The 22,757-nt window shown below is 43.9% G+C and overlaps 1 protein-coding gene across 1 annotated transcript in view; it reads right to left on the reverse strand.

Annotated features, from left to right (window-relative positions):
- Positions 1-249: 249 nt before the first annotated feature.
- The window catches only part of LOC106918628 (receptor-type tyrosine-protein phosphatase S-like), a 92,401-nt gene continuing 69,893 nt past the window's right edge, over positions 250-22,757 (reverse strand). Inside the window, exons 12-35 of the mRNA XM_088014929.1 lie at positions 21,561-21,902; positions 21,253-21,446; positions 21,075-21,101; positions 19,760-19,877; positions 18,931-19,575; positions 18,030-18,124; positions 16,899-17,155; positions 16,675-16,762; positions 16,311-16,529; positions 14,112-14,269; positions 12,071-12,082; positions 11,720-11,832; positions 10,060-10,157; positions 8,382-8,505; positions 7,740-7,915; positions 7,482-7,601; positions 6,408-6,562; positions 5,980-6,265; positions 5,274-5,452; positions 4,733-4,859; positions 3,259-3,384; positions 2,337-2,491; positions 2,054-2,189; positions 250-716 (exon numbers count right to left, since the gene is read on the reverse strand). Coding sequence (XP_087871055.1) covers positions 648-716; positions 2,054-2,189; positions 2,337-2,491; positions 3,259-3,384; positions 4,733-4,859; positions 5,274-5,452; positions 5,980-6,265; positions 6,408-6,562; positions 7,482-7,601; positions 7,740-7,915; positions 8,382-8,505; positions 10,060-10,157; positions 11,720-11,832; positions 12,071-12,082; positions 14,112-14,269; positions 16,311-16,529; positions 16,675-16,762; positions 16,899-17,155; positions 18,030-18,124; positions 18,931-19,575; positions 19,760-19,877; positions 21,075-21,101; positions 21,253-21,446; positions 21,561-21,902 — 4,019 coding nt within the window. The 3' untranslated portion in view covers positions 250-647. The remainder of the gene's footprint in view (positions 717-2,053; positions 2,190-2,336; positions 2,492-3,258; positions 3,385-4,732; positions 4,860-5,273; positions 5,453-5,979; positions 6,266-6,407; positions 6,563-7,481; positions 7,602-7,739; positions 7,916-8,381; positions 8,506-10,059; positions 10,158-11,719; positions 11,833-12,070; positions 12,083-14,111; positions 14,270-16,310; positions 16,530-16,674; positions 16,763-16,898; positions 17,156-18,029; positions 18,125-18,930; positions 19,576-19,759; positions 19,878-21,074; positions 21,102-21,252; positions 21,447-21,560; positions 21,903-22,757) is intronic.

Genomic DNA, 22,757 nt, shown 5'->3' on the forward strand with positions numbered 1-22,757 from the left:
GCCACAGTTCTCGCTTGCGCTGCGCGGCTTTGTCTTGGCACTGTGCATCTGGTGAACGAGCCACAAAGTCCTCGGGGCTGACGGGTCTTGCGGACGCCCCTCCAAGTCGACTCGCAGACACAAAGAAATGTTCACCTTGTTACTCCTTTAAGTACATCAAACTAATAGATATAAAGTTGAGGATAAAAAGCCCATTTAGGGTGCAGCAAATATCCAGGCTCTGTTTTTTTTTTAATTTTTTTTTATATGTTTTTCTCTTAGATCTTTTTTTTTTTGTATTTTACACACATAGAGTAGCGTAGCTCCTGTTCGGAAACCTTTTGTATTTCACTGGTTCATACTTGAGATAGCTGACCACAACACATGTATTTATACGTCCTTCACACTGGAACACTGAGGTAAGTATATGGATTACACATGGATAGTCTCTTCGCCCGGCGGGGAAAGAGCTGGCGAGCTCGGCCGCTGCTAAGAGAACTCTTGATGCTGTTTTTGTCGCTAGTCGGTGCAGAATTGGTCTTTAAGTCTCGCTTCCAGGAAAAGTTGAATGTTGTCGCCGTTTTTCGGACCACCCCCTCCTCCCCCACTCTCTCGTGTCGTTTGTGGTTTTGTTGAAGCAGAAAGGTGGATGTGTGGTTCTCTCTCTCTTATGTTGCATAGTGGTCAAAGCTACCCAGGTACTCCAGAGCGGCCTGGTAGCAGAACTGGTACTCATCCTGAGGAGCAGACAAAGAAAGCAATCAAACAACTGTGCATTAAAAAAAGACACTGTCTATTATGTTTCTTAAGTATATGTTTGATTTCAAAATCCCACAGCTAATGCCGATAATAATTACCGATCATTCAAATTTTCAGACTTCTAAGTCATTCTTAGTCATTATGTCATTTATTAATTAGAAAACATGGTATCAACAGGCAGTCCAGATCTGCAAGACGCTTTTTTTTTTTTTTTTTTTTTTTTTTAATCTAACCAGATTATCTAGGTTTGGTGACCAAAAAAAAAAAAAAGGCAAAAGAGAAAAAAACACTTTTAAGTGGAAGATACTTTTCACAGTACTAACCCTATTGCACTTAGAAGTTCCCAAGACAGCACTGGTGTTTCAAAAGCTGGACCAGCTGAGATCTTTTTTTTTTTTTTCAATAAAATAACTTGTCCTGCTATAAAACTGTTGAGGATGGAGTTGCTAAACATAGTAAAACTTTACGTTGCCGCTCCGAGTGCGGATTAAACGGGGGGGGGGGGTCACAACTAAAACACGCGACTGCCAAGTCTAGTTTATTCATATTCTGACTCAGAGAAATCCTCTCTCTCCTGCAAATGTATGAAGTGGAGAATAGTTGTCCAATTTCTTGCGAATTTGTTGATTTTATGCTCTGTTTTTAGTTAAACCGATTTATGTGTTTTTTTTTTATGACAAGACGATGTTTTTAAAGCAATTTAACATGAATCTTGTACCAGTTAACTTTCAAAGTTGTGCTTTATCTTCATTGTATATTTAGCAAATAAAGAGTGAATTCCTTTTAATTTGTTTTTCTTTTTAAATCAGCAGCCACAATAAAAGAAAGAAAACCTTTAAAAACTTGCAATATTGTTTAAAAAAAACAAAACAAAAACACAAGCCTTTGCTAAACATAATGTTTCCAGATGTTTTCAAAATGGCATTTGAGTCCAAAGTTTCAGTCGATACATGCTGCTCTCGTAGAGCACCGTCTACATAAATTCACTTTCCAAATCTTACGGTTTGCTCTGAGCGTCACACTCCACTCTCTCAATCATACAGAGCAAAGTAGCTTTTAATTGAGAGGCTCGTCAGATGATTTGATCTTAAAGACCCTTAAAGTCCCTTTTTTTTTTCCCTGCTTCATTTCGGCTGAAGCCCGTGTAATAACCTCGTCCCGAATGCGCCTCCACATACGCTCGGTCTCCGACGATTTCCACTCTGCTCTGGAGCCGACGCGGAGCGTCCGACTCGCGTTAACCTCAGGAAAGCGACTCTGCTGTGCGTTCTGCTATACACATCAGGTCACGACGCCGTCGTGTCCTCGAGCTCACCTCGGTCTGCACCATGGCCGGTCTCTGCGTCCGCAGCATCTTGACAGTTTGGAAGATGTCCACTGCGCCCTCGTAACGCATTCTCTCGAGGACGATGCTCAGCGTGATGAAGACACCTGTCCGCCCCACACCAGCGCTGCAGTCGGAATGGAAAAAAAAAACAAAACAAAACATGCCAGAACAGATTGAAGGGCGCCAGACTCCCCGGCGTGACACTAAAGGAATATATATATATATAAAGGGATATAACGATGAACTTCAGGGAGGACAGCGGCTGGCATACCTGCAGTGAACGGCGATCGGTCCGTCCTGGCCAAACTGCTCCTTGGTTTTGTGCACTTGGCCGATGAAGTCGATGAAGCCCTCCCCGGATTTCGGCACGCCTTGCTCGGGCCAGTCAGTGAACTGGAACTGACGTACCGTTCTGGACTGGCCGTCCTGCGGGAACGGGGCGGATCGGCAACGATAAGAGACGTTTTCACCAGAACACCTGAGTGATTTAAAAAGCCGACGCGGTTTCTCTTTTCAACACACTATGCTTATCGTGAAAGCAAGCAGTCGCTGCCGATTCATGGGGATCATTTCAGAATTACTATTTCCAGACTTTCTTGCTGTATTGACTGAGAAAAGATGCTCTGCCGGGCAACATCCTTTTTTTTTTTTTTTTTCTCCCTTTCTAATCATTACTGTTATCTGACCCGGGATCAGTTAGCTGTGGTTAACTTGAAGCTGTAACGTCAGTACATCTGCTTCTGTCAGCCACTCAGTAGGCAATTACATCTTTTCTCTTCTGCTCAGCCTCTCCGACTCCTCCTTAATGGAGATCAATAGAGCATCTGTCAATGTGGCGTCACTGCAGGACAGGCTTAACTGGAGTTATCTATGACTGGCACGTGCACACGCTCACACACGCACACACACACACACACACGCCCGTGTTGTCAAGATAATCTGGAGACAGCATGGTTGAATGCATGGCCTGCAGCATCTTGTCAATACGCGCAAACAGGCCGTGTCGCACACACACGCACGCTCGCATACAAAACACTCACTGAGCAAACACACACACTCCGGGTCGATAGGACACGCTTCGCGTCGCTGCCCCCCCAAACGACACCGAAGGAATAGACAAAAATCGAGGAGTGCGATATCACGCCGCCTGGACTCAACGTACAGCAGCGAGGAGTGTGTGATCGCAAACCCACCCTGGCGTCTGTAACTTTGAACTCCCGCAGGATGTACTGGGGCATGTTGTACTCCGCCATCGGGTCAACCACAAAGTACTGGTACCTGGCGGAGCGCTCGGCGGGCCAGTACTGGTGACACTTTTCCTGAAAGAGCAAAAAACACAATCGGACTCTGATGAATCGTGAAACACGGGGTGAAGGGGGTCGGGGTGCCGGAAGGTGTGAAGTGTTTATTAATATTCAGCAGTGCCTTGGAGAGGATGCTTATAACGCTCGACTGTCTTTATTTGTGTAAAATATGACAGACCCACACAAGTAGAGCATGAACAAGATGGGAAACGCGGGGTTTTCTTTTTCTACACGTGAAAATCGGAAAACTGAAGCTTCCGTTTTGATTTAGCCCGTCTGAGTTAATAGTTTGTAGAAGAACATTTTGGTGTAGTTACAGCTGTCTGTGTTTTTTTATCGGATGCCTCCAAATGCTTTGCACATCTTGAAACCGGCAAAGCTCAAGCTCAGTCAGACTGAAGCTGCAGTCTTCCTACCCCAACACCTGTTTATGCTTTGATCTGAACCATTTCATTGTTAATCTGGATGTATGTTGAGCATTGTTGACCTGAAAGGTGAGCCTGCCCTTCTGTCTCACTTTCTGCAGCCCCTTAGCATGTTTACACCAGCATTTCACCATATTCACCTTCACCCTTCCTCCCTTAAAACTCTCAACATTTTTCCTGCCCCTGCTGAGGAAAAAGCATCCCAGAGCATGATGCTCTCACCCCCGATGTTTTACTCTGGGGATTGCGTGTTCGGGGCAACGGGAGTTTTTTTTCTTGCCCATCACGTTTCGGCCAAACAGGCCTCAATGTTTATTCTCCGTCTCCTGTGACCGCAGCAGCCAATTAGCTTGCAAAAAGCTGAAACTATGACTTTTTCTTGACACTGTTCTATAAAGTGCCAGATCTGTGAAGAGCGTCACCATCGGTTTTCTTGTTGACAGATTCTCCCACTGGAGCTGTTGGTCTCTGCAGCTCATACAGAGTCACTGGAGGCTCTTGGCTGCTTCTCTGAATACTCCCTCCTCGCCCAGCCTGTCAGTTTAGGAGGACGGTCATCTCTTAATAGGTTTGTGCCGGTGGTGCTGTACTTTTTCCTTTTTCAAATGCCGGTTTGAACGGTTCTCAGTAAGATGTTTAAAGGTTTAAATATAAAACTTTATAACCTCTTCATCTGTCTGCTATGTTCCTTGATCTTCATGGTGTTTGTTCTCCATCAACCCTCTAAGGTTTTTATTATTTATTGCGGTCTGGTTGGACTATATTTTCTAATTAACTAAGTTCTGAAATAAAGAGCTTCCTTTTTCTCTTACCTGTGTGCCACAGAGTAAAAAAGCAGGCAAAAAAAAAACAAAACAAACAAATGCATATATTTCAGAGTTTTGTTTGCAAAAAATTTTTGATGATGATTTGCAGAATTGTAATTCCGTCGTCCTTACCCGTCCCATTTCTCTCAGCTTCGTCAGCATGACCACGATGGTGGAGTTGTGCTCCCACAGCATCCTCCAGAAGTCCTCCGTGGTCTCGGCAAGCGGACCCTGGGTGGCAATGTAGCCTCTTTGCTGCCTGCACACACACACACACACGCACACACACACACACACACAGGAGCACAATATTATTATGAAGCCTCCTCCCTCTGTTCTCTCTCCCCCCCCATTTCTTCATCTGCCAAGCATCTCACTAAAAACTGGGTCAGGCTTCAGGCGAGACACAGGGCAGTCAAAACACGCGCGTAGAGCCACTTGGAACGGCTGAATCATCAGGAAGCCCTCGCTGTCCGTCCCCATCGCGGGGACCGAGGCGAGCGCCGCGCGGCGAGACTAATCGTGGGAGCGCGTACGGAGTAATGACAGATCTGACGCGACATGACAGATGAGAGGGCCTCGGTGAAAAGCCCTCCGATCCGGTCACTTATCAAAGCACGGCGAAACGACAGGAGGGTCGGGTCGGATTAGCGTTCGCGGCAGGACGACGTACCTGTATCCGTCTATGTAGCTGGCGTTGATGTAGTCGGAGCCCTCCAGGCCGCGGATGGGCTGCAGGCAAACGCGAGTGGTTTCGTAGGGCATGATGTTCACCAGTCGGTTCTTGAATTTGTTGCAAGGAAGGTTGGCTGTGACAAACCGCGACGTGTGGGCTTTGGTGTTGGCCAGACGCTGGAATAAGAAGGAAATGAACATCTTGAGTTTAAAAACTTGATTATTTAGCAACTGAAAGGTTTGACTGTTCATTTCTTTTTTTTTTTTTTTTGCTTTTTGGTTTCTATTCTATTTTAAAATCTATCTTAGACTGGGCTTAGTTGTCTGACATTCAATACTTAATCTTTCATTCATAATTAATGATATGATTCACATCAATTTCCATGAAAATACAAAAAGAAGAGACATCAATTATTTATTAGTATCAGTTTAAAAAGCTGATAAAGGAGGGCCAGAAAAAGTGGTGAAATGTACCGTTTTTTTTTTTTTCTTCATTTTTGTCCTCAAACAACAAAACATACTTTGATTTTGATTGAGAAAATCATAGATGCAGGAAACAATCTGAATATAAAATCAGTGCAAAAAGCCTGTTTGTTCACAAACACATCTTGACGATATAAGAAAAAAAAACGTCAGAAAACTCAAGTGTTTTTCTGTCATTTTCCAACAGTTTCACTTAAGCCCTTTGGCATTTTTCTCCCCACCTTGAACTCCAGCTCCATGCCGGTGACGTGCTCGCCGGGCTCCACCTTGGACAGCTTCTGCATGTAGGAGTACAGGCTGCGGGCCGCCACCTCCGTGTTCCCACAGGCCACGGCCTCCAGCAGGGACTCGTGGATGAAGCTGTACTGGTCCTCCGTCTGCACCATGTAGTTCCTCTGCGAGCGCATGAGGGTCACGTGGCCGTAGATGTCCACGGTGCGCTCATGCCGAATGCGCTCCAGCATGGCGTCGATGACGATGAAACAGCCAGTGCGACCCACGCCGGCGCTGACGGAAAGAGACGAGAACAACAACTTTTCATGGTAAAATTGTAGGAGAAAATCGGTGAAAGCCGTGAAACGGACTCGTTTTCTTTCTTGTCATTCTGCATCTTAGTTTTTTGGGGTTTTTTTTGAATGTGTGTGCACACCTGCAGTGAACAATGATGGGTCCGGCATCAGGAGGGTTGCAGGCTTTGACCCTGCGAAGGAAGTTCAGGAAGGGGGTGGGATATTCAGGCACGCCATGATCGGGCCAGGCGGTGAACTGGAACTGACGCACCTCCCTCCGTTCGCTGCTGCCACTCTGATGGGAGAAACACACAGAAAAAAACCCCAAAACAACATCTTTACACGCCTGTATGTGTATTAGAGGTGCCCAGGAAAAGTCCAGTTCATAGTCTCTTATCCAAACTGACTGAACTTTCTTTGTTTTGCAAAAAATGAATGAGAATGATCAATCTGTAGATGTGCAAATGTGGAAGGGACTTGAAGTGAAAGGTGGTTCTTTAAAGAACTGAGTCAAAGTCTGTCAGACAAAAAATACTAATAAAATACAACAAAATTCATAGTCATAATCATGTGACCAAATGTGAAAAAGTTTAGGGGGCTTGGAAACATTTGCAAGGAACTTCAGGAAAGATTTTAACGGATTCACCCAACGACGGCAATCGATAGCAAAAAAAAAAAAAAAAAAAAAAAAATCCCACTGGAACATACAAATCATCTTTTCTTTAAAACAAATCTAAAACTCGTACAAAAAAAAAAAAAGGAGACTTGAATAACGACTGAATTTTTAAATATTTAAATCGTTCACGCTCTGCACTTGGATGTTTCACAAGAAATCACCAAAATATAGAGAAGCCGCGCTGGGAAACTACAGTCGGCCTACTTTCGGTGCTCCTAAGTAGGCCACAGGGACACGGCAGACTGACGGTCCTAGATGAGCCCCGCGTTGAAGAAACCGCTCCACTTCCAGCACTGATTGCATCTCAGCCCCTGACACACGGACCGTGGCCTGGTTTAAGCGCTCCACGACACCCAGACCAATCTATTAGCCTCTGCCTATCCACAAACACCGCCTGCTCGGCGATGACAGTAATTCACCCGAGTCCAGTTTCAACCTGGAGTCCAGACGTCGACCTCGGGGGCGATTAAAGAAGGTTTCGGTGCGAATAATTCAAAATGAAGGACGGGTAAAGTCGAAAGTGAGCAAAAAGCTTTACCTTATGCAGGGAAAAAGTGCGAACGCAGAAGGTGGCAAGCTCCATCGTGTCCAGCAGCGTGACCTGGGTCATCCCGTATGTCTCCGTGCCGCGACTCGGCCAGTACTGATCGCACTTGATCTGTCCGAGGTACAAACACACGAGCGAAAAAATAAGATGGACATTTTGAACGCAGGTAAAGTAGATCAATGTGTTTCAGGGCTTGAGATGAAGCAAATTGTGCATTTAGGTCACTGGGTAACGGCCCGGTTTCCTAACCCGAGATTTCTCCTCCAGCCGCGTCATCATGACGACAGAGGCGGTTCGCTGCTCCCAAACCATCCTCCAGAAGTCCCCGAATGTCTCCGCCAGGGGCCCCTGTGTGGCGATGTAGGCGTTCTGCTTCCTGTACCCGTCGATGAAGTTAGCATTGATGTAGTCACTCCCCAGGATACCTGCAAAACAAAAAACCCCTTTGTGAGGCTCTCGATAAAAGCAGCAATCTGCATAAGCGCCGCGTTAAATTAACCTCCTTGTATGACATCAAGCAATCAAACGAAACGGCTGTCTCTGGCAGCCGCGGCTTTCACGGAGTGACGGCAAAACAAACACAGCGCTCCGCTGCAAATTCATGAGTCTCAGATCAAACCCGTCCGTTCTCCCGCTTCTTGTTTCCGGAGACGGCCGCACTCGAATGCACTCGCCGGTGTTTGTGGGTTTCATGCCAGTGCACACGGCGGGTCTTCAGCAGCGTTTGCAAATTTCAGATTTCACCCATCACCCAGTGGCTCACTCGCCCTCTCCCTCTGAAAACCTCTGCCAGGTTCACGCAGCGAGCTCAGATTTGTTCAGACTCTCTCCCGTCAGACACTTCTTGCCCCCCCCCCCGCCCCACTGCTGCCGTCTTCGGACAAAACTCACCGTCTATGGGAGCCAGAACGACTCGGGTGTGGTCGTACGCGATGACGTTGGCGTAGCGGTTTTTGGGTTTATTCACCTCCAGGTTGGAGTGCTCCCAGGTGAACTGCTGGCTGGGGTCGATGGACTGGAAGAGAAAACGGACATCGCTCGTTAAAAGAGGCAATATGTTGTCACGATTCTACCACAAGCTTTAGCAGATGATGTTGTGGTTTTGTGTAAGCAGCAGCATAAAATCCACTATTTCTGTGCTACTTTCATCCTGTTCTTTTTTTTTCTTTCAGTATTGTCTTTTCGTTTCTCAATTTTGACTTGCTTATAAAACGGTTTTAAAAAGATCACAGAAAAAAACAAACTAAAACTGTATAAAATAAATAAAATCCACTTCACATAACAACCTGCAAAAGCGACTTAGTACATAAACTGATTCCACTTGCGTGTCAGTTTAACTCTATGTAAATCCAGATGTTATGCGAAGTCGCTGTTAGGGAACATTAGAGAACAAAACAGCTCTATTCCTACTGAAAAAAAGCAGAATAAAAAAGGAAAGGAAAGTTGAGGAAAAGTTTAAATCTCACCGTAGGAAATACTTCAGTTCAACGCTCCTAAGAACGGTTGTTAACAGCAAACTTGAGAAAATGTGTTGTGATGACTGTTGAAAAGAGCAGGAGCTTCTTAAAGTGACAGAGGCCAATTTCAAGGCATCTTTTAAGTCAGGTTTGATATGTACAGCATATTTATAACAACTAAAGATAACATAGTTACTTGACTGTGCTATAAAATAGCACTAAATACATAATAAAACCTAATGTTTGTTACTGGTTTCTCAGCTGGTGACTGTATGTTGTGTTTGTGACTTTATTATTGTGGTTTTTATGATGCAAAGCACTTTGAACTGCCTTGCTGCTGAACCTTGATCGATTGATAACACCCCGCAAAACAGGCCATTGTTGAAGAGTGGCAGAATAAAAAAAGAAAACAATAAGAAGTCTCATTTGCAGTTTATCACAAAGAGAACAAGGAAAACACGAGGAAGGTGCTCTGCTCAAATGAGACCAAAGTGTAACATTTGCATACGAAATGCAATGTGTGGCGGAAAACTCAACCTGCACTTTCCCTGTAATCGTGGTGCTTTTTTTCAGTAGGAATAAAGAAAAATTGGCAAAATAACAACAACAACAACAAAAAAAAAAAAAAAAAAGCAGTCTCCAGACGTTCAAAGCTGGTGGAAACAAAAGACAATCAGCGGCAAAAGGTGGCGCTAGAAGGCACTGCTTGATGGACGACCAACACAAGAAACCTAAACTTTCTAGACTTTCATTTGTCATAAGAAATGTATCAACAAATCATCTTCTTTCCACTTGATATTTTTGCTCTACTACATGTTGATCTAACCAAATATAAAAATAACTGCAGTACTTTGTCGCTTTAAAATTCGAAAACAGTTTAAATGGCACGATTTTTTTTTTTTTTTTTTTTTTTTGTCGTTTTTGAACGACACAACGGAAAGTAACAACAATAAATCGTGTCGCTGAATAAATCACGAACGCACAACCTGCAAACAGATGAGCGTTCAATAACATTTGGTGTACGAGGCGCATGAGGCCTCGGCATCTCTAAAGAGCGAGGGACGTCGTCTGCTTATTTATTTATGCGTATGAAACGATGATGTATTACTCACCTCGTACTCTTGGGAGAGTCTCAGGTTGTCGTTGGCTTTCAGCAGCTCGATGTGCTCAGCCAGCTCACTGATGGGGATGGGGGGGTGGCTCATCATTCCTGCGTTACACGGACGGGGGGTCAGAGGTGTGACGCCGCGTTCAACTACACAACCCAAATTACTGAAGATCGGCTTCACTTTTCATGCAACAACGTGAGGATAATTACACAAAGCGGCGACATCACATGCCATTAAGAAGCACGCTGAGGCAGAAAATCAATTATGATCCATGTGCGAGGACAGGGCGAAGTGAGGCGAGTCTTTTGTTTGGGAATTATTATTATCATCATTTTTTTTATTTTTTTTTATTTGTTTTGATAAATTGCTTTTTCCATGTTTGGAGGAGCGGTGACTTGGAGAAAACAAACACAGACAGCGCCCTAATTAGGGGGGTTGAGCGAGCGCACGTAAAGGAAGCTACCTCTGGCTCCTTCGGTAATTTCGTTTCACAGCTGGCGAGGGGAAAGTGAGGCTAGAGCAATCTATCCTCATTTAAAAAACGGCGAGCGGCTACGTCAATGAATCAAGGCAACATTTCCGCCTTCAAAATGAACCCCGAGCCAGAGGCGCCCTGGATGTTTCTCCGGTTTCGAAATGACCGATTTTTTTTTTTTTTTTTTCATTTTACCCCCTCGCAGAGGTTAACCACGACAAACCCTGCTCCCGTCACGACCACGGCGACCCCGGCCCGGACACAGCCGGACGGTTTCTGCTGGAGATGAGTTTTCAGCGGCGCGGAGCGCCGTCTCAAAAGAACAAATCTCCCAGGAGGAGGAGAGGAAGAAGAAGAAGGAGTGGGCGAGGAAGGAGTCTCAAGGTTGCTGCCACACATGGAGGATAAAAAGTCTTGTGATGAAAGCGAAGAGACGAGGCGATGAGGTCTGCGGGGGTTTTCTTTGCCTCCCGACAACATGTAAAAATAGAAGAGTTAAAGCTTTTATCTGTTGATTAAATAAAAGCGAACGCGTCTTTTTTGACCTTTTTTTTTTGTAAGCTGGCAGGTAACCTTTCTCCGGGCTGACAGATCCCGACACCTCCTCAAAACGAGATGCGGTAGCAGCGGCAAGCCGCAGCCATGAACAGAACAAGGACCGTAATTTAACTCCTTTCATGTGACTTGAATGCAAAGCCAAGGAAAGCAGGAGGAAGGGAGCATCCTTGGACACGACTACAGAAAGGTGTTTTTCAGATCTCTCCAGATATGGCAAGCCATTAATTAATTTTTTTTTTCCTCAAATGATCACTAATAACCACTGACACATATTTTATTTTAACTTCAGGAGCTCCGACGCCTCTCTCCGGCAGCCTGGCATGTTGGGACGTGGGCGGACCGACGTGGTGAGATTTTTTGACACAAACGTTGTGACTCAGACGTGACTAATCACTGACTGTACTACCTGGGCAGCGGCCATTTTTGATCTCGAAGCTGCCAGGTACGAGTTGCTCCAATGGGGAGCAACTTTTTTTTTTCTTTTGAAGTCATGTCTGCATAATATTTTTTTTTTTACAGTGGATAAAATTAGCTGCATGAATATTTTATTTATGAATTACACTAAATGAGCCTTTGGAAGTTGAATTCATCATGCAAAAACTAGAGCGCACGTCTGCACAGGCTTCATACCAGGAGTCTGGAAATTGATGCGTCTCATCTCCACGGGGTCCGTCGGGTGATGAGCCATCATCTCCGCGTTGCTCAAAAGGCTCTTGGTTCCTGGTTCAGAGTCTTTGCGCTTGCTGATCAGACACCAGTAAAAGAGGTAAAAGAGAGGGAAAAGAAAAGAGAAATCAGCCATTACACCTAACCAGTCTGACTCAGCATCATTAGCGTTTCCACTCGGGTAAAGTAAAAAAAGCGCAAAAGCTCTCACTGTGTTTTACGGATTTCTTCAATTTCTCTGTACGGCGTACGGTTAGCATGTAATTGCCGCAGGTTAAAAAAGAACAAAAGAGTCCGACATCGGTTTAATCTTACCTGTCAGGTTTGCTGCTTCCCGCGAAACAAAGAGCGAGGGTCGGAATAATTAGAGGCAGAAAAGGAAGGAAACAAGAGAGATGGTTTAGAGAGATAAATCAATATTGCTGCATTAGTATTCAAATGCCTGATGACTTGCAGCACACATCACAGGCGTACGGCGGGGCTCGGGCTTTGACGGCTGTCTGCCGCCTGAACAGACTTCTAGACTGGAACAAATTTGATGGGTTTTGGACGTTTGGATGAAAGAGGCAGAGCGGTAAACACATCTGCTGGTCGGAATGTAAACAAGAGCTGCAAGCAGACAGAGCGCAGTGCAAGATATTTTACAGCGAACCGCAAGTATCAATACAGCACTTTGTCTTTGTTATTGCCACAAACCTCGACTTACTTTATTGAGAATTTATGTGACAGACCGACACAAAACAATTCATAAAACGAATACATGGTTTTCAAAATTTTGTTTCTACAAGCAAAATCTGCAAAGTGTGGTGTGCATTTGTATTCAGACTACCATGACGCCCCTAAATAAAACGCAGTGCGACCTGTTGCACGCTCCAGTTGTGTGCAATCGAATCGTACCGTAGGTACAGATGTTGTGTAAAGTCTGCAGAAGTTTGCCATGGAATATTAATAATCGCAAGCCACCAAATAAGCTTGTGGTAACTATGGAGGAGGTGCAGAGATCCACTCAGCTTCAGCTCAGGTGGGTGAATTTATTTATATTAGTCATTTTACTCCTTTAAAGAAGAAACTAACTGTAGGAAGCAATTGGAAGTCCCATTTGCAACTTGCCCCAAGCCTCCACAGAAAACGTGGAAAGCGGTGAACACTACTACACAGTCGTATTCAGTAGATCACAATATACATCGTGATGATTCTTGTTTGTTGCATTAAAAGTACTTTTTTGACAGTAACAACCTCCAAGAAACGTATGTCTCATTAAGCCGGCATTTCAGTTTTTTTTTATTGGTCTGACTCTATTTTTAAATTGTACGTTTTCATTAGTTGTAAGTGGGAAATAATCACAATTAACAGAAATAGAGGCTTTCAAACATCAATCTGTTTGTTTGTAATGAATCCACATAATGTGTTCCACTTAGTGATAAGCTTCTTACAACAAAACGGATCTTCAATAATATTCTAATTTGTTGAATTAGTTAGTGTGTATTTGTTCAAATGCCAATTCTGCACCTGAACCTGAACACACCATCTACACAAGGATGGAAACATCCCACAAAGGTTATACTTTTTTCTTTTTTTTTGTTTTTAGCAGAGACAGGGATGACAGATGAGACTAACGGCAGACGACCTGACAGAAGCTGTAAATAACTCGGGACTGGAACAAAGCTTGAATTTCCAGCAGAGCAGTGATCATAAACACACAACCAGAACTAAAGACAAACAAAGAACCAGTGAAAGAACCAGTTTGACTGAGGTTGAGGTTTTTTTTTAAACACTAAAAAGACAAAAATGTCTGAAGACTATGACGACACATCTGTTGTCATGTCAACTTTTGCTTCTGCTTTCAAATTATGCACAGTGCTACGTTGATCTATCACATAAACCCCGAGTAAAATATTGAAGTTTATGGCTGTACTGTGACAAAATGTTAAAAAAGTTCAACGGGGAAAAAAAAATAATTGTTGCAGCGCACCGCCTGGTGGCGTTGCTTCTTGTAAAAACACTCTCCTGCTGCCATAAGCCTACTTTGCCACATCGCATGTGCATTTATTCAGCTTAAAAACAGTCACTAGCACAGACATGTTTCTGCACACAGCTCTTGCATAAAATTACTGGGATCGGGTGTTTGATGCAAGTGTGAAAAACAACTGAATGGTGACACACTGGGAGTCAGAAAGCCCACTCAGAGAAGTTTTTTTTTTTTTTTACTACGTAGGAAAAGCGTAGACTAAAGCCAGTCTCATCCTCTAGGAGAAATCAAAGCTGCTTTGGCATTTACTCGGTGCAACCGACGCTATGAGTCATCACTGTGGTTGAAAACTTGACATTTGTCTTTTCATGAAGCTCTGCCACTCACTTTTTGTAAAGGAGGATAGCAATAACGATGCAGATGATGAAGACCACGGCCAGGACGGGTCCGACCACCCAGATCAGTCCGTCGCCCGCATCGAAGGGCTGGGGGTCTGAGTCCGGGGCGATCACTTTGTCTGTGTAAGGGCTGGCCACGTACATCCTCTGCACAGCAATGTCACAGGAACATTGTCAGAAAAATGCAGTTTTGTTTTTGTTGCATTCACCTAAGACCAAAATATAAAAAAACGTAGAAAAAGTAAAATGTAAGAATTAAACTTAACAATAAAGATGTCTTAAAAACCTTTATATCAATCCAACTTTTATTATAATCATATCCTGCAGTTGTTATTAGAAAAATCAAGCTTTTAAATGGGGAAAGAATTATTATTAAACTATTTATTTAGTCTAAATCCAGTTTAGGACCAGGGACTGAGGTGGCAAATATAAATGGTTCATTTTGTGTCAGGTCAAGCATTTCTGTGTTGATTTAGCCATTTATTTTAGATAATTATCCTGCTAAACATTAACATTTTGCTCCTAACAATTTTTTTTCTAGATTTTTATTTAAAATGCTCTGCTGATTTAACCATTTCATGCATGAATTATGATCCTTTGTGTCAGGATTTTATTCCAATTTGTTTTACTTTCTGAAGGCATAAAAAAAGGTAGGACTTTTTTTTTTAGGTGATCAATTGTAATTTTCTCCAAATACAAAGTTCTTATTTGAAAAATACATTAGTAATATTGTTCTTTATGGGCTATCTGATGTCACAATATTTGTTTTTACCTGCAAGAGTCGTCTACAGTAGAAGGAGGGACCGGGTCGGTTGGCATGCTTTTTTGTCTGTCGGCCATATTGGATTTAACAAAAATAATTTTTTGCATTTGCAGCTGATGGTCAGAAGTTGATGGTGTAATTTATGATGCATTAGTGTCCACTTCAGTGGTCTGTGTGCATTTATAACATAAAAAAAATCCACAAGAAGCACAAGAAGATGGCTTTTAGACAGCTATCCACTGTAGTGACCACTATGCATGAAAGGGTTAAAAAGTCAGTTATGTCACACGCTCTATAAAAGCCTGAAGGCTTTCGAAGGGAAACCGTAGTCGCAGCATGATACATTCTCAACCAGTCTAAACAATGAGGATGAGGCACTTTCTCAAAAACAATTTCATTTTGTTGGCGAAAAGTTCAATCTTAGTCTCGTGTAGCTTTAGCGTAGCAAAATTCAGGAAACCTGTCATATTTGCATTCAAATGTCAGAAAAGTGTGGCATGCCTTTCCGTGTAGCAGGTTTTGTCATAATTTCCTCCAGTTCACAAAGAATGAGATTTTTCATATTTGTTACATCTTCTACCTCACTGTGAACGGTAACAAGATAAACTTCATTCTCGTTTTGACTCGGCACATTTTGTTGTCTTTCCCTTTTACATTTTGACATCTGAGTTGCATTGCACTCATGCCACGAAAAAGAGGACATGGAGAATAAATGAAAAAGGTTCTACACTCTAAAAAAAGAGCACTTGAAGAGAGGACGCAGCAAAAAATGTTTCACTTACACACTTTTAATAGTTTTTTTATTTAAGTCAATAATTATGGCACTGCAGATATTGTTAAAGCAGTTATTACTGTGATTTTTTTTTTATTTTTATATATGGACTGGAATCAAAGGGTGGATTTCTCTTTTCTTTTCAGTGTGCGATTATGCTACTGCAAAAAGGGATGGACTAATTTTTAGGCTTTGTATTGTTACAGGACTGTTGCAAAGGATTGCATGGGACAAATCAGACACAACTAATTTAATGTGAGGATGTTACAACACAAAGGGACTGCCTACTCTTTCCAAGCTCTGAACTGCTGCATTTGTATTAGTTCTGAAGAGCTCCTACAAAATATCCTTTGGGCTTTTGTTCAATTTGAAATTCTATTATAATTCATATTACATATGTATGTTTTTTTTTCTAGTTGAAATGCCTAACATGCCAGCAGTGCACAGAGGAAATAATAGCTCCCTCTTTATTAGCAGCAGTGATGGAAGTGTGAGAGGCTTATTGCATTTGCCAACCACACTTTGACTAACGGGAATTGTATAGTTTTAGCAGTGCGGCCGGTATCGATCACGACTCATAGCGATAACCTGCAGGCGAGAAGGAGAGAGGAATGTTTTGTAGGCACGGAGACGACAGGAAGTGGCGTTCGTACCCCTGTTGTGGAGTTGAGTTCGGCCAGGATGAAAAAGACGTACTCCTGGCCCGGCTCTAGAGCACGGTTCTCGAAGCCTCCGTAGTCCAGCTGGTCCCCCAACGAGAAGAAGGCTGGTAGGGTTTCAGGTGTGAAACGGGCTGTGATGTAAGCCCGCCTTAGGTCCACCTGCTTCTGCTGTCGAGAATCCCTCTGCCTTTGACTGATGTCTTTCAAAAGCTTTGCGGAGAAAGACAATGCAGAAAAACTTAACTCTAAGGCTGATACGTTGTTATTAAAATGGGTAATTGTCGCCAGGGGTTCTTGGAGAAGGACTTTTGTCTGTTTTTGGGTCAGTAGGTGCTGTTGTTGTGGGGGTTCTCACCTCCTCCAGGTCCATTTCATCCGGACTCTTCAGGTGTCTGATGACGCCGCGGGCTCTCCGCAATGGAACCACGACGACATAAATGTTCCTGTTGAAACAAAGGGGGAGGGGGGAGAAATCAATATAAGCCCAAGTTGTTCAGCATTATGAAATGATCTCATCATGTATAGTTTGATACAAAGTGCGATCATCTGTTCTGAGCAAAAACTCTGAATAAAACGTACTTGATGGGAGTGCGAGTTTCCAGCAACGGCAGGATGATGGTGACCGTGGCTTCGGTTTCACGGCGGCTCTGGTCGATCTCAGGACGGCGGATGGTGATCGGTGGGGACGTTTTGGCTGTGATGCGGTGGCGAAGGCCTCCCATGTTGCCCTCGGGAGCCGTGATTTTAAAGTCGTAGCTGGTGTCTGGCTGCAAGTTCGGGATGACTGCCTTCTTCAGGCGCGCGTCCACCTCCATCTTCTGACGGTTGTACTCCACCTGGATGTCGGGAGAAGTTCAATATGTAACATTTCCATACAACAGCCTCCACATTTACTGTATTAGTACCCCTGGTAAAGATGTATTAAAAGGCTTGAAAAAAAAAAAGATGATGTAAAAACAGCTGCTGACTTCTAGAACAAAACCTAAAAGGTTTAAAACAACCAGAACGATGAAAAACAAGAGATCCCGTGTTCATCTTGCTTCAACATCTGTTGAACGTATACAGTGGGGCACCAAATCTCCATAAAAAGCTATTTATTATAGGGCTTTTGTCCACATCTTTACCAGTAGCACCAATAACAGCTATGAGGTTTCTATTGACATAACAAGACCAATGAGAGCTTAGGGTTCTAACACTAAATCTGTTTTCTCATTTCTTTGTATTTCTGAGTGATTTTTTGACAATGTGCAGCTTTGTTGGATTTAGTTGCTATGACGCCACTGCTTATGGCTGTAGCTTTAGAACTGTGTCGTGTAAAGTCCTGGAGTAGGACGAAATAGCAAACCTGATTTCAACCAATACCGACAAAACGTTTTCTTAAACCAACTACAAACACATTAATTTTGATAAATCATTAGCAGTTAGTAGCAAAGTTGGCGAACTGAGAATAGGTAAAGCACACGTTGATTTTAGTCAAAGCAGAAAATCAGTAAATCAACAATCAGTAGGAGTGGTGCGAATCGCCCCAAAACAGCTGACTCTGTTTTGTATTCAATAGGATCTGAAGCTACCAATTCTACACAGGCATGAAAGGGCAAATGTGTGTCTTAACCAGCATCCATAGTGAATAGTACAGACCCTCTACGATTATCTGAGCTAATGTGTTTACGGTGCATTGATGCAGAGCACCAGCACCAGGTGGGGACGTACAATGAAGCGGTAGGGATTGCTGGTTTCTGGAAAGTCCCACGTGAGAAGAACGCTGGTCTTGGTGGCCAGATTGACAGAAAAATTTCTCGGCACATCTGAGACGCAAGCAGAAAAAACAAACAAAGACAAACAAAACAAAACAAACAAACAAAAAAAAAAAGAACAATGGTTACTTATCACATATCAACGAGAGGAAATCCGAGGCTCTTCCAGGTTCCCAGCGCAAACCTGCTGAGGTGGAAAATGTTACTAGGAGAGGAGCGCATGACGGTTAAGAAGATGGGCAGGTGATGAGGAGAGTGGATGACATGAAAAAGTAAGTAACGGACAGATCGGCTGCGGTAATGTGACATGCCACACTTGTCAGACTGGATGTTCGTGTTTGGCTCTGCTCAGAATTCAGCATGTCAGCAAGGCTTCGGAGAGAAGGTGGCAGTGAAGGTCTATCAGATAAGAAAAGGCTTACCTGCAGATACGGCACCAGGCGCCACTTTTCACTTCAAATGAGACTAAACACTCACCTCCTCTTGTAGATACTGTACACCCTGGGCTCAGTATTGACTTTTACCTGAGGGTTTGTGATAAGCAGTGCTCTTGAAGCAAACATCCATTAACTATGAGCCTGCTTCCACTGGTGGTGAAGGGTAGGTGATGAAGGTACGAGTGAGTGAGTGAAGGAGATTAAGGGGGTGGGAGCAGTTGTGTTCCTCCGAGACTTGCAGAACTCCTTCTCTCGGGGCGGTGGGGGTGAGTTGGTGAAAGGTGGACCTGTAAAAACCGGCCCAGACTTCATTTTAGTTTAGTGTCTGGAGGTGGACTCCACGATGAGGGGAGAAGTGAAGTAGAACCAGTGCTTAGGAGCTGAAAAGGTGTTTCCCCCGGGCCCATCGGCCAGCCCTACCTGTTTCAAAGGCCAGGGTGAGGTACAACAGAGCAGGGCTGAAAGGGCCTGGCCCTGCCTGGTTGTGGGCTCTGAGCTGCACCTCGTAGGCTGTGCTGTGATTCAGGCCCAAGATGGCATAGCTGGACTCACTTGCAGGAAGTGTGATGAGCCAGGGGGCCGCAGAGGAGGCCGGTAGGGCAGAGGAGCCCGAGTCAAAAGCCTTTCTGTAAGCTACGGTGTACTCTGTGACGGCGCTGCTGCACTCGTCCGGGGCGGGGGGCAGCCAGGACAACTGGAGGGAGCAGCAGGTCGCGTTCACGAAATCGATTAGCTTAGGGTATCCTGAGGGCGGACACGTGGGGACGGCTACTTCCTGTCGCGTCGCATTTCCGTAGCCGGCTCGGCTTTTCGCGGAGAGGACAAAGATGTAGGAGGACCCCGGGGAGAGGTTTCTGACAGTGAAATTTCTCTCTTGAGGCTGGAAATCCACAGTGCCGTTTAAAGAAGCGTTCTTCGGCCCGAACTGGAGGCGGTAGCCCTGGATTTCCACTGGGGCTGCCCGGCCATCAGAACCTGTCTCGGAGCACTCGAGCGGAGGAGACCACCTCACCACCACAGACGAGCCGGATCCCGGACGCACCCACAGGGACGGAGAGCCGGGCACTGCAGACAACAGAGTGGGCAGCATAAAATCGGTTGTAACGTGCACTCTAAAACCATGTATCATGTAAATCTCGCAGAGGAAATTAGCATTGATCTGCTGTTTATTTACGGCACAGCTTGCTGTAAGATCAATTCCTGAATGTGTTACTAAATCCAGAGCGCTATATAGTTGACATGTGCTCACCAATCCCTGTGGTCCGCACCAGCTTAGCTTTGCTGTGTGCTCCATCCCCTTTGGTGGTGTACGCAGCCACTGAGACAGAGTACAGAGTCTCTGCTTTCAAACCTCCTAAAACCAGTTCCTGATGGAGGGGAAACACACCATGAAATACTGAACCTCTTTTCTATGGAAAATGTGATTAGTTGCTAAAAAAATATGATGTGAGTGCACAAGTTATCACTACATTGAAACAAAACAATTGCTGTTTTCAAATACTCCTTTTTTACTTACTAATTAAGTACATTTTAAGGTAATTTAGATGATAGATGAAAGGCTACGATAAAATATAATTCCAACATGCGATAATAAAGCATAAGTTTTGTCGGGAACCACATTTCAACGTGCATTCTTCACTCGTCACACTAACGTCCAAGTTTGTGGACAGAGTTAAGTGCAACGCTTCACAAACAAGGTCCAAAACAAATTACAGAACACATTTTCTTCTTTGCATAAGCAGAAATGTCTGTTGACAGACGTGTGGTCTGCACATACATCGCAATAAATTGATTGCGACCTCGGCTCTTCCTGTTAGTTGCGGCCCAATTTTTGTAGCAACGTTTTTCTTTCACTTAACTTCCCATTATTATGGTGGGATATAGAACTCTGTGTGCACCAAACCTTTTTCACCAGTGACATTTTTTGTGGCTTATCACGATTGAGAAGTGGAGAACTGTTCCACAGTCAGCAGTTCTCTACACGACATGTTAAAAAACAAACTTCTTTAAACTTCTTTTGAAACTATACCTTTCTGAGAATTGTGGGTTTTGCAATAAGTACCACATATTATCACTTGAAATTGTGTGTTGCTGATGCACATCATGCACACAGTATAGTGTCAGTGCGCAGGTTTTCAATATAAATTGCTGAAATAAAATAAACTTTTCAATTAGATTCTAATATATTGTGATGGAGATGTAATAACAAAATGAAGAATTATCAAAAGATTTTATCAGTTTCAGTGTATGAGTACTTTAATGTGCATTTTTTATGTTTTTTTTAATATATGAATTCATATCCAGTCTGATGGAAATAGTGTATGTTTTTGGAAAAATGATAATTAATTACACCATTTTATTTCTTCAAACATAAAACGATCTTTTCTTTTGGGACATGTTCAAAGTAATCAAACAAACAAATATAGAATTAGATAACGGAGGATTTGATTAAATCTGTGCTAAGAATGTGAATTTAAAGTCTGGGACTAATGCCTTTGGATGGATTTGCTTGTGAGCTCATTTATAATTTCCTTGTGGGAAAACGACCGGCAGTCTGCACTCACATACTGAGTCGAATCATCCTCCTCCATCTTGTCACACAGAAGAAGCACGCCCCCGTAGGCAGCCGAGACAGATGAGACGAGGAGTGAGTCAAAAGATTAGACGGGGGTTTGGGGGGAAGGAAAATGTTTACAGATATTAGAGACGAGAATCAGTTTATCTTCGAAATGGCGATTTCACCTGGGATTCGTCCAACAGGAGGTCTTTGATTCGGGGCAGGGTGCGTGATTCACCGCCCTCCGTGCGGCTGAAGTGCACCTGGTACCCCCGTATCTGGCCTTGCCGTAACCGTGGCAACACGGAGCGCCACGTTACCCGGAGAGCCGAGGAGTTGAGCGGCTGAACGTCCACCTGACGGGGAGCGGCGCCGGGAACTGAGCGCACGCAAATGCAGAGTTAATTGAAAAAAGACAGAGCGTCCCCAACTGGTAAATAAACAACTAACCAATCGATACCATTTAAGTCTGATCAGCGACACGCATCCTCACCGTCCTCGTGCGTTCTGCACAGCACGGCCGGGCTCCTGGGTCCGGTCCCCTCTGCTGTGGAGGCTGCCAGCGTGATATTGTACCAGCTCCACTTCTCCAGGCCCTCTAACACAATCTGCCTCTGCTGCGCTGTGATGGGAGGCCCATCCACCTCAAAGCCCTGAGTTTCTCCTCCTCCTCCTTCTTCTTCTTCTTCTCCTGTCCCAGAAACTCTTTGGTATTTGAGCTCATAACCTGCCAACTCGCCATTCTGGGCCTCCGCCCGAGGCGGCCTCCAGCTCACTCCCAGTGAGGTGGAGCTGACACTCTCGCAGGACACACCTTCAGGTGCAGCTGAGGGCTCTTGGATGGATAGAGGTAAGGGAGCAAATTGGCAAAGAGTTTAGGATATGAAAAAACAAAACAATGAAGCAGTAAGAGAGGGGGGAAAAAAATCATAAGCAAAAGGATGGAAAGCAAGGGCAAAAAAAAAAAAAGAGGAAACAATAAGAAATGAAAGTAAACTGAACCTAAATAAAGAACACACACCTTGGAAAAGTATCGATACCCCCAAGATATATATATATATATATATATATATATATATATATATATATTTTTTTTTTTTCCCCTTTAGTCTTAGTTTTAAGTTTTTTGGGCTAAATCCATATGAATTAGGGTCAATGACCTGGTGGCAGGTGAACCTCCTACTCAGGTTTATGTCATCTACAATCTACAAAAGGTTGCCTTCAACATTGCCCTGAAATTTTCCAGCCCAGCCCGGACCCGTAGACATTGTGTCTGAGCCCAATCCGACCTGACTGAATAACTCCAATTAGAAGCCAGAGCCCAAAGTAAATATTTTAAACTGATAGCAGTTTTCAATACTTCCAGTCAGATTTTGCACTCTGCTGGCTTAGCAGTGTAATTTCTCTCGCTTTTAGGTTTTTGGTTAACATCATCCAGCTCCATTTTGATGCTTATTGCAACCGCTGGATGAGTCGATTGCAGAGACTTGGATGTGTGACTGATAGGAGCAGAGCAGAGCAAGCGACACACTCCTCTATTTACACTTGAATAAGTAGGGTAGCATCACTTTTTACATTGAGCGTTCTAGTTTAGTTTTCTCTGTGCTTTGTCTACTATCGGCTTATTAAAAATGCACCAGAAAAGCCTAACCCTAATTTCAAGAAAGTAATGTTGACGCAATCCGGCTCA

This window comes from Poecilia mexicana, unplaced genomic scaffold (assembly GCF_051168715.1).
Source record: "Poecilia mexicana isolate PSO_F unplaced genomic scaffold, ASM5116871v1 scaffold_17, whole genome shotgun sequence".
Classification (NCBI taxonomy): domain Eukaryota; kingdom Metazoa; phylum Chordata; class Actinopteri; order Cyprinodontiformes; family Poeciliidae; genus Poecilia; species Poecilia mexicana.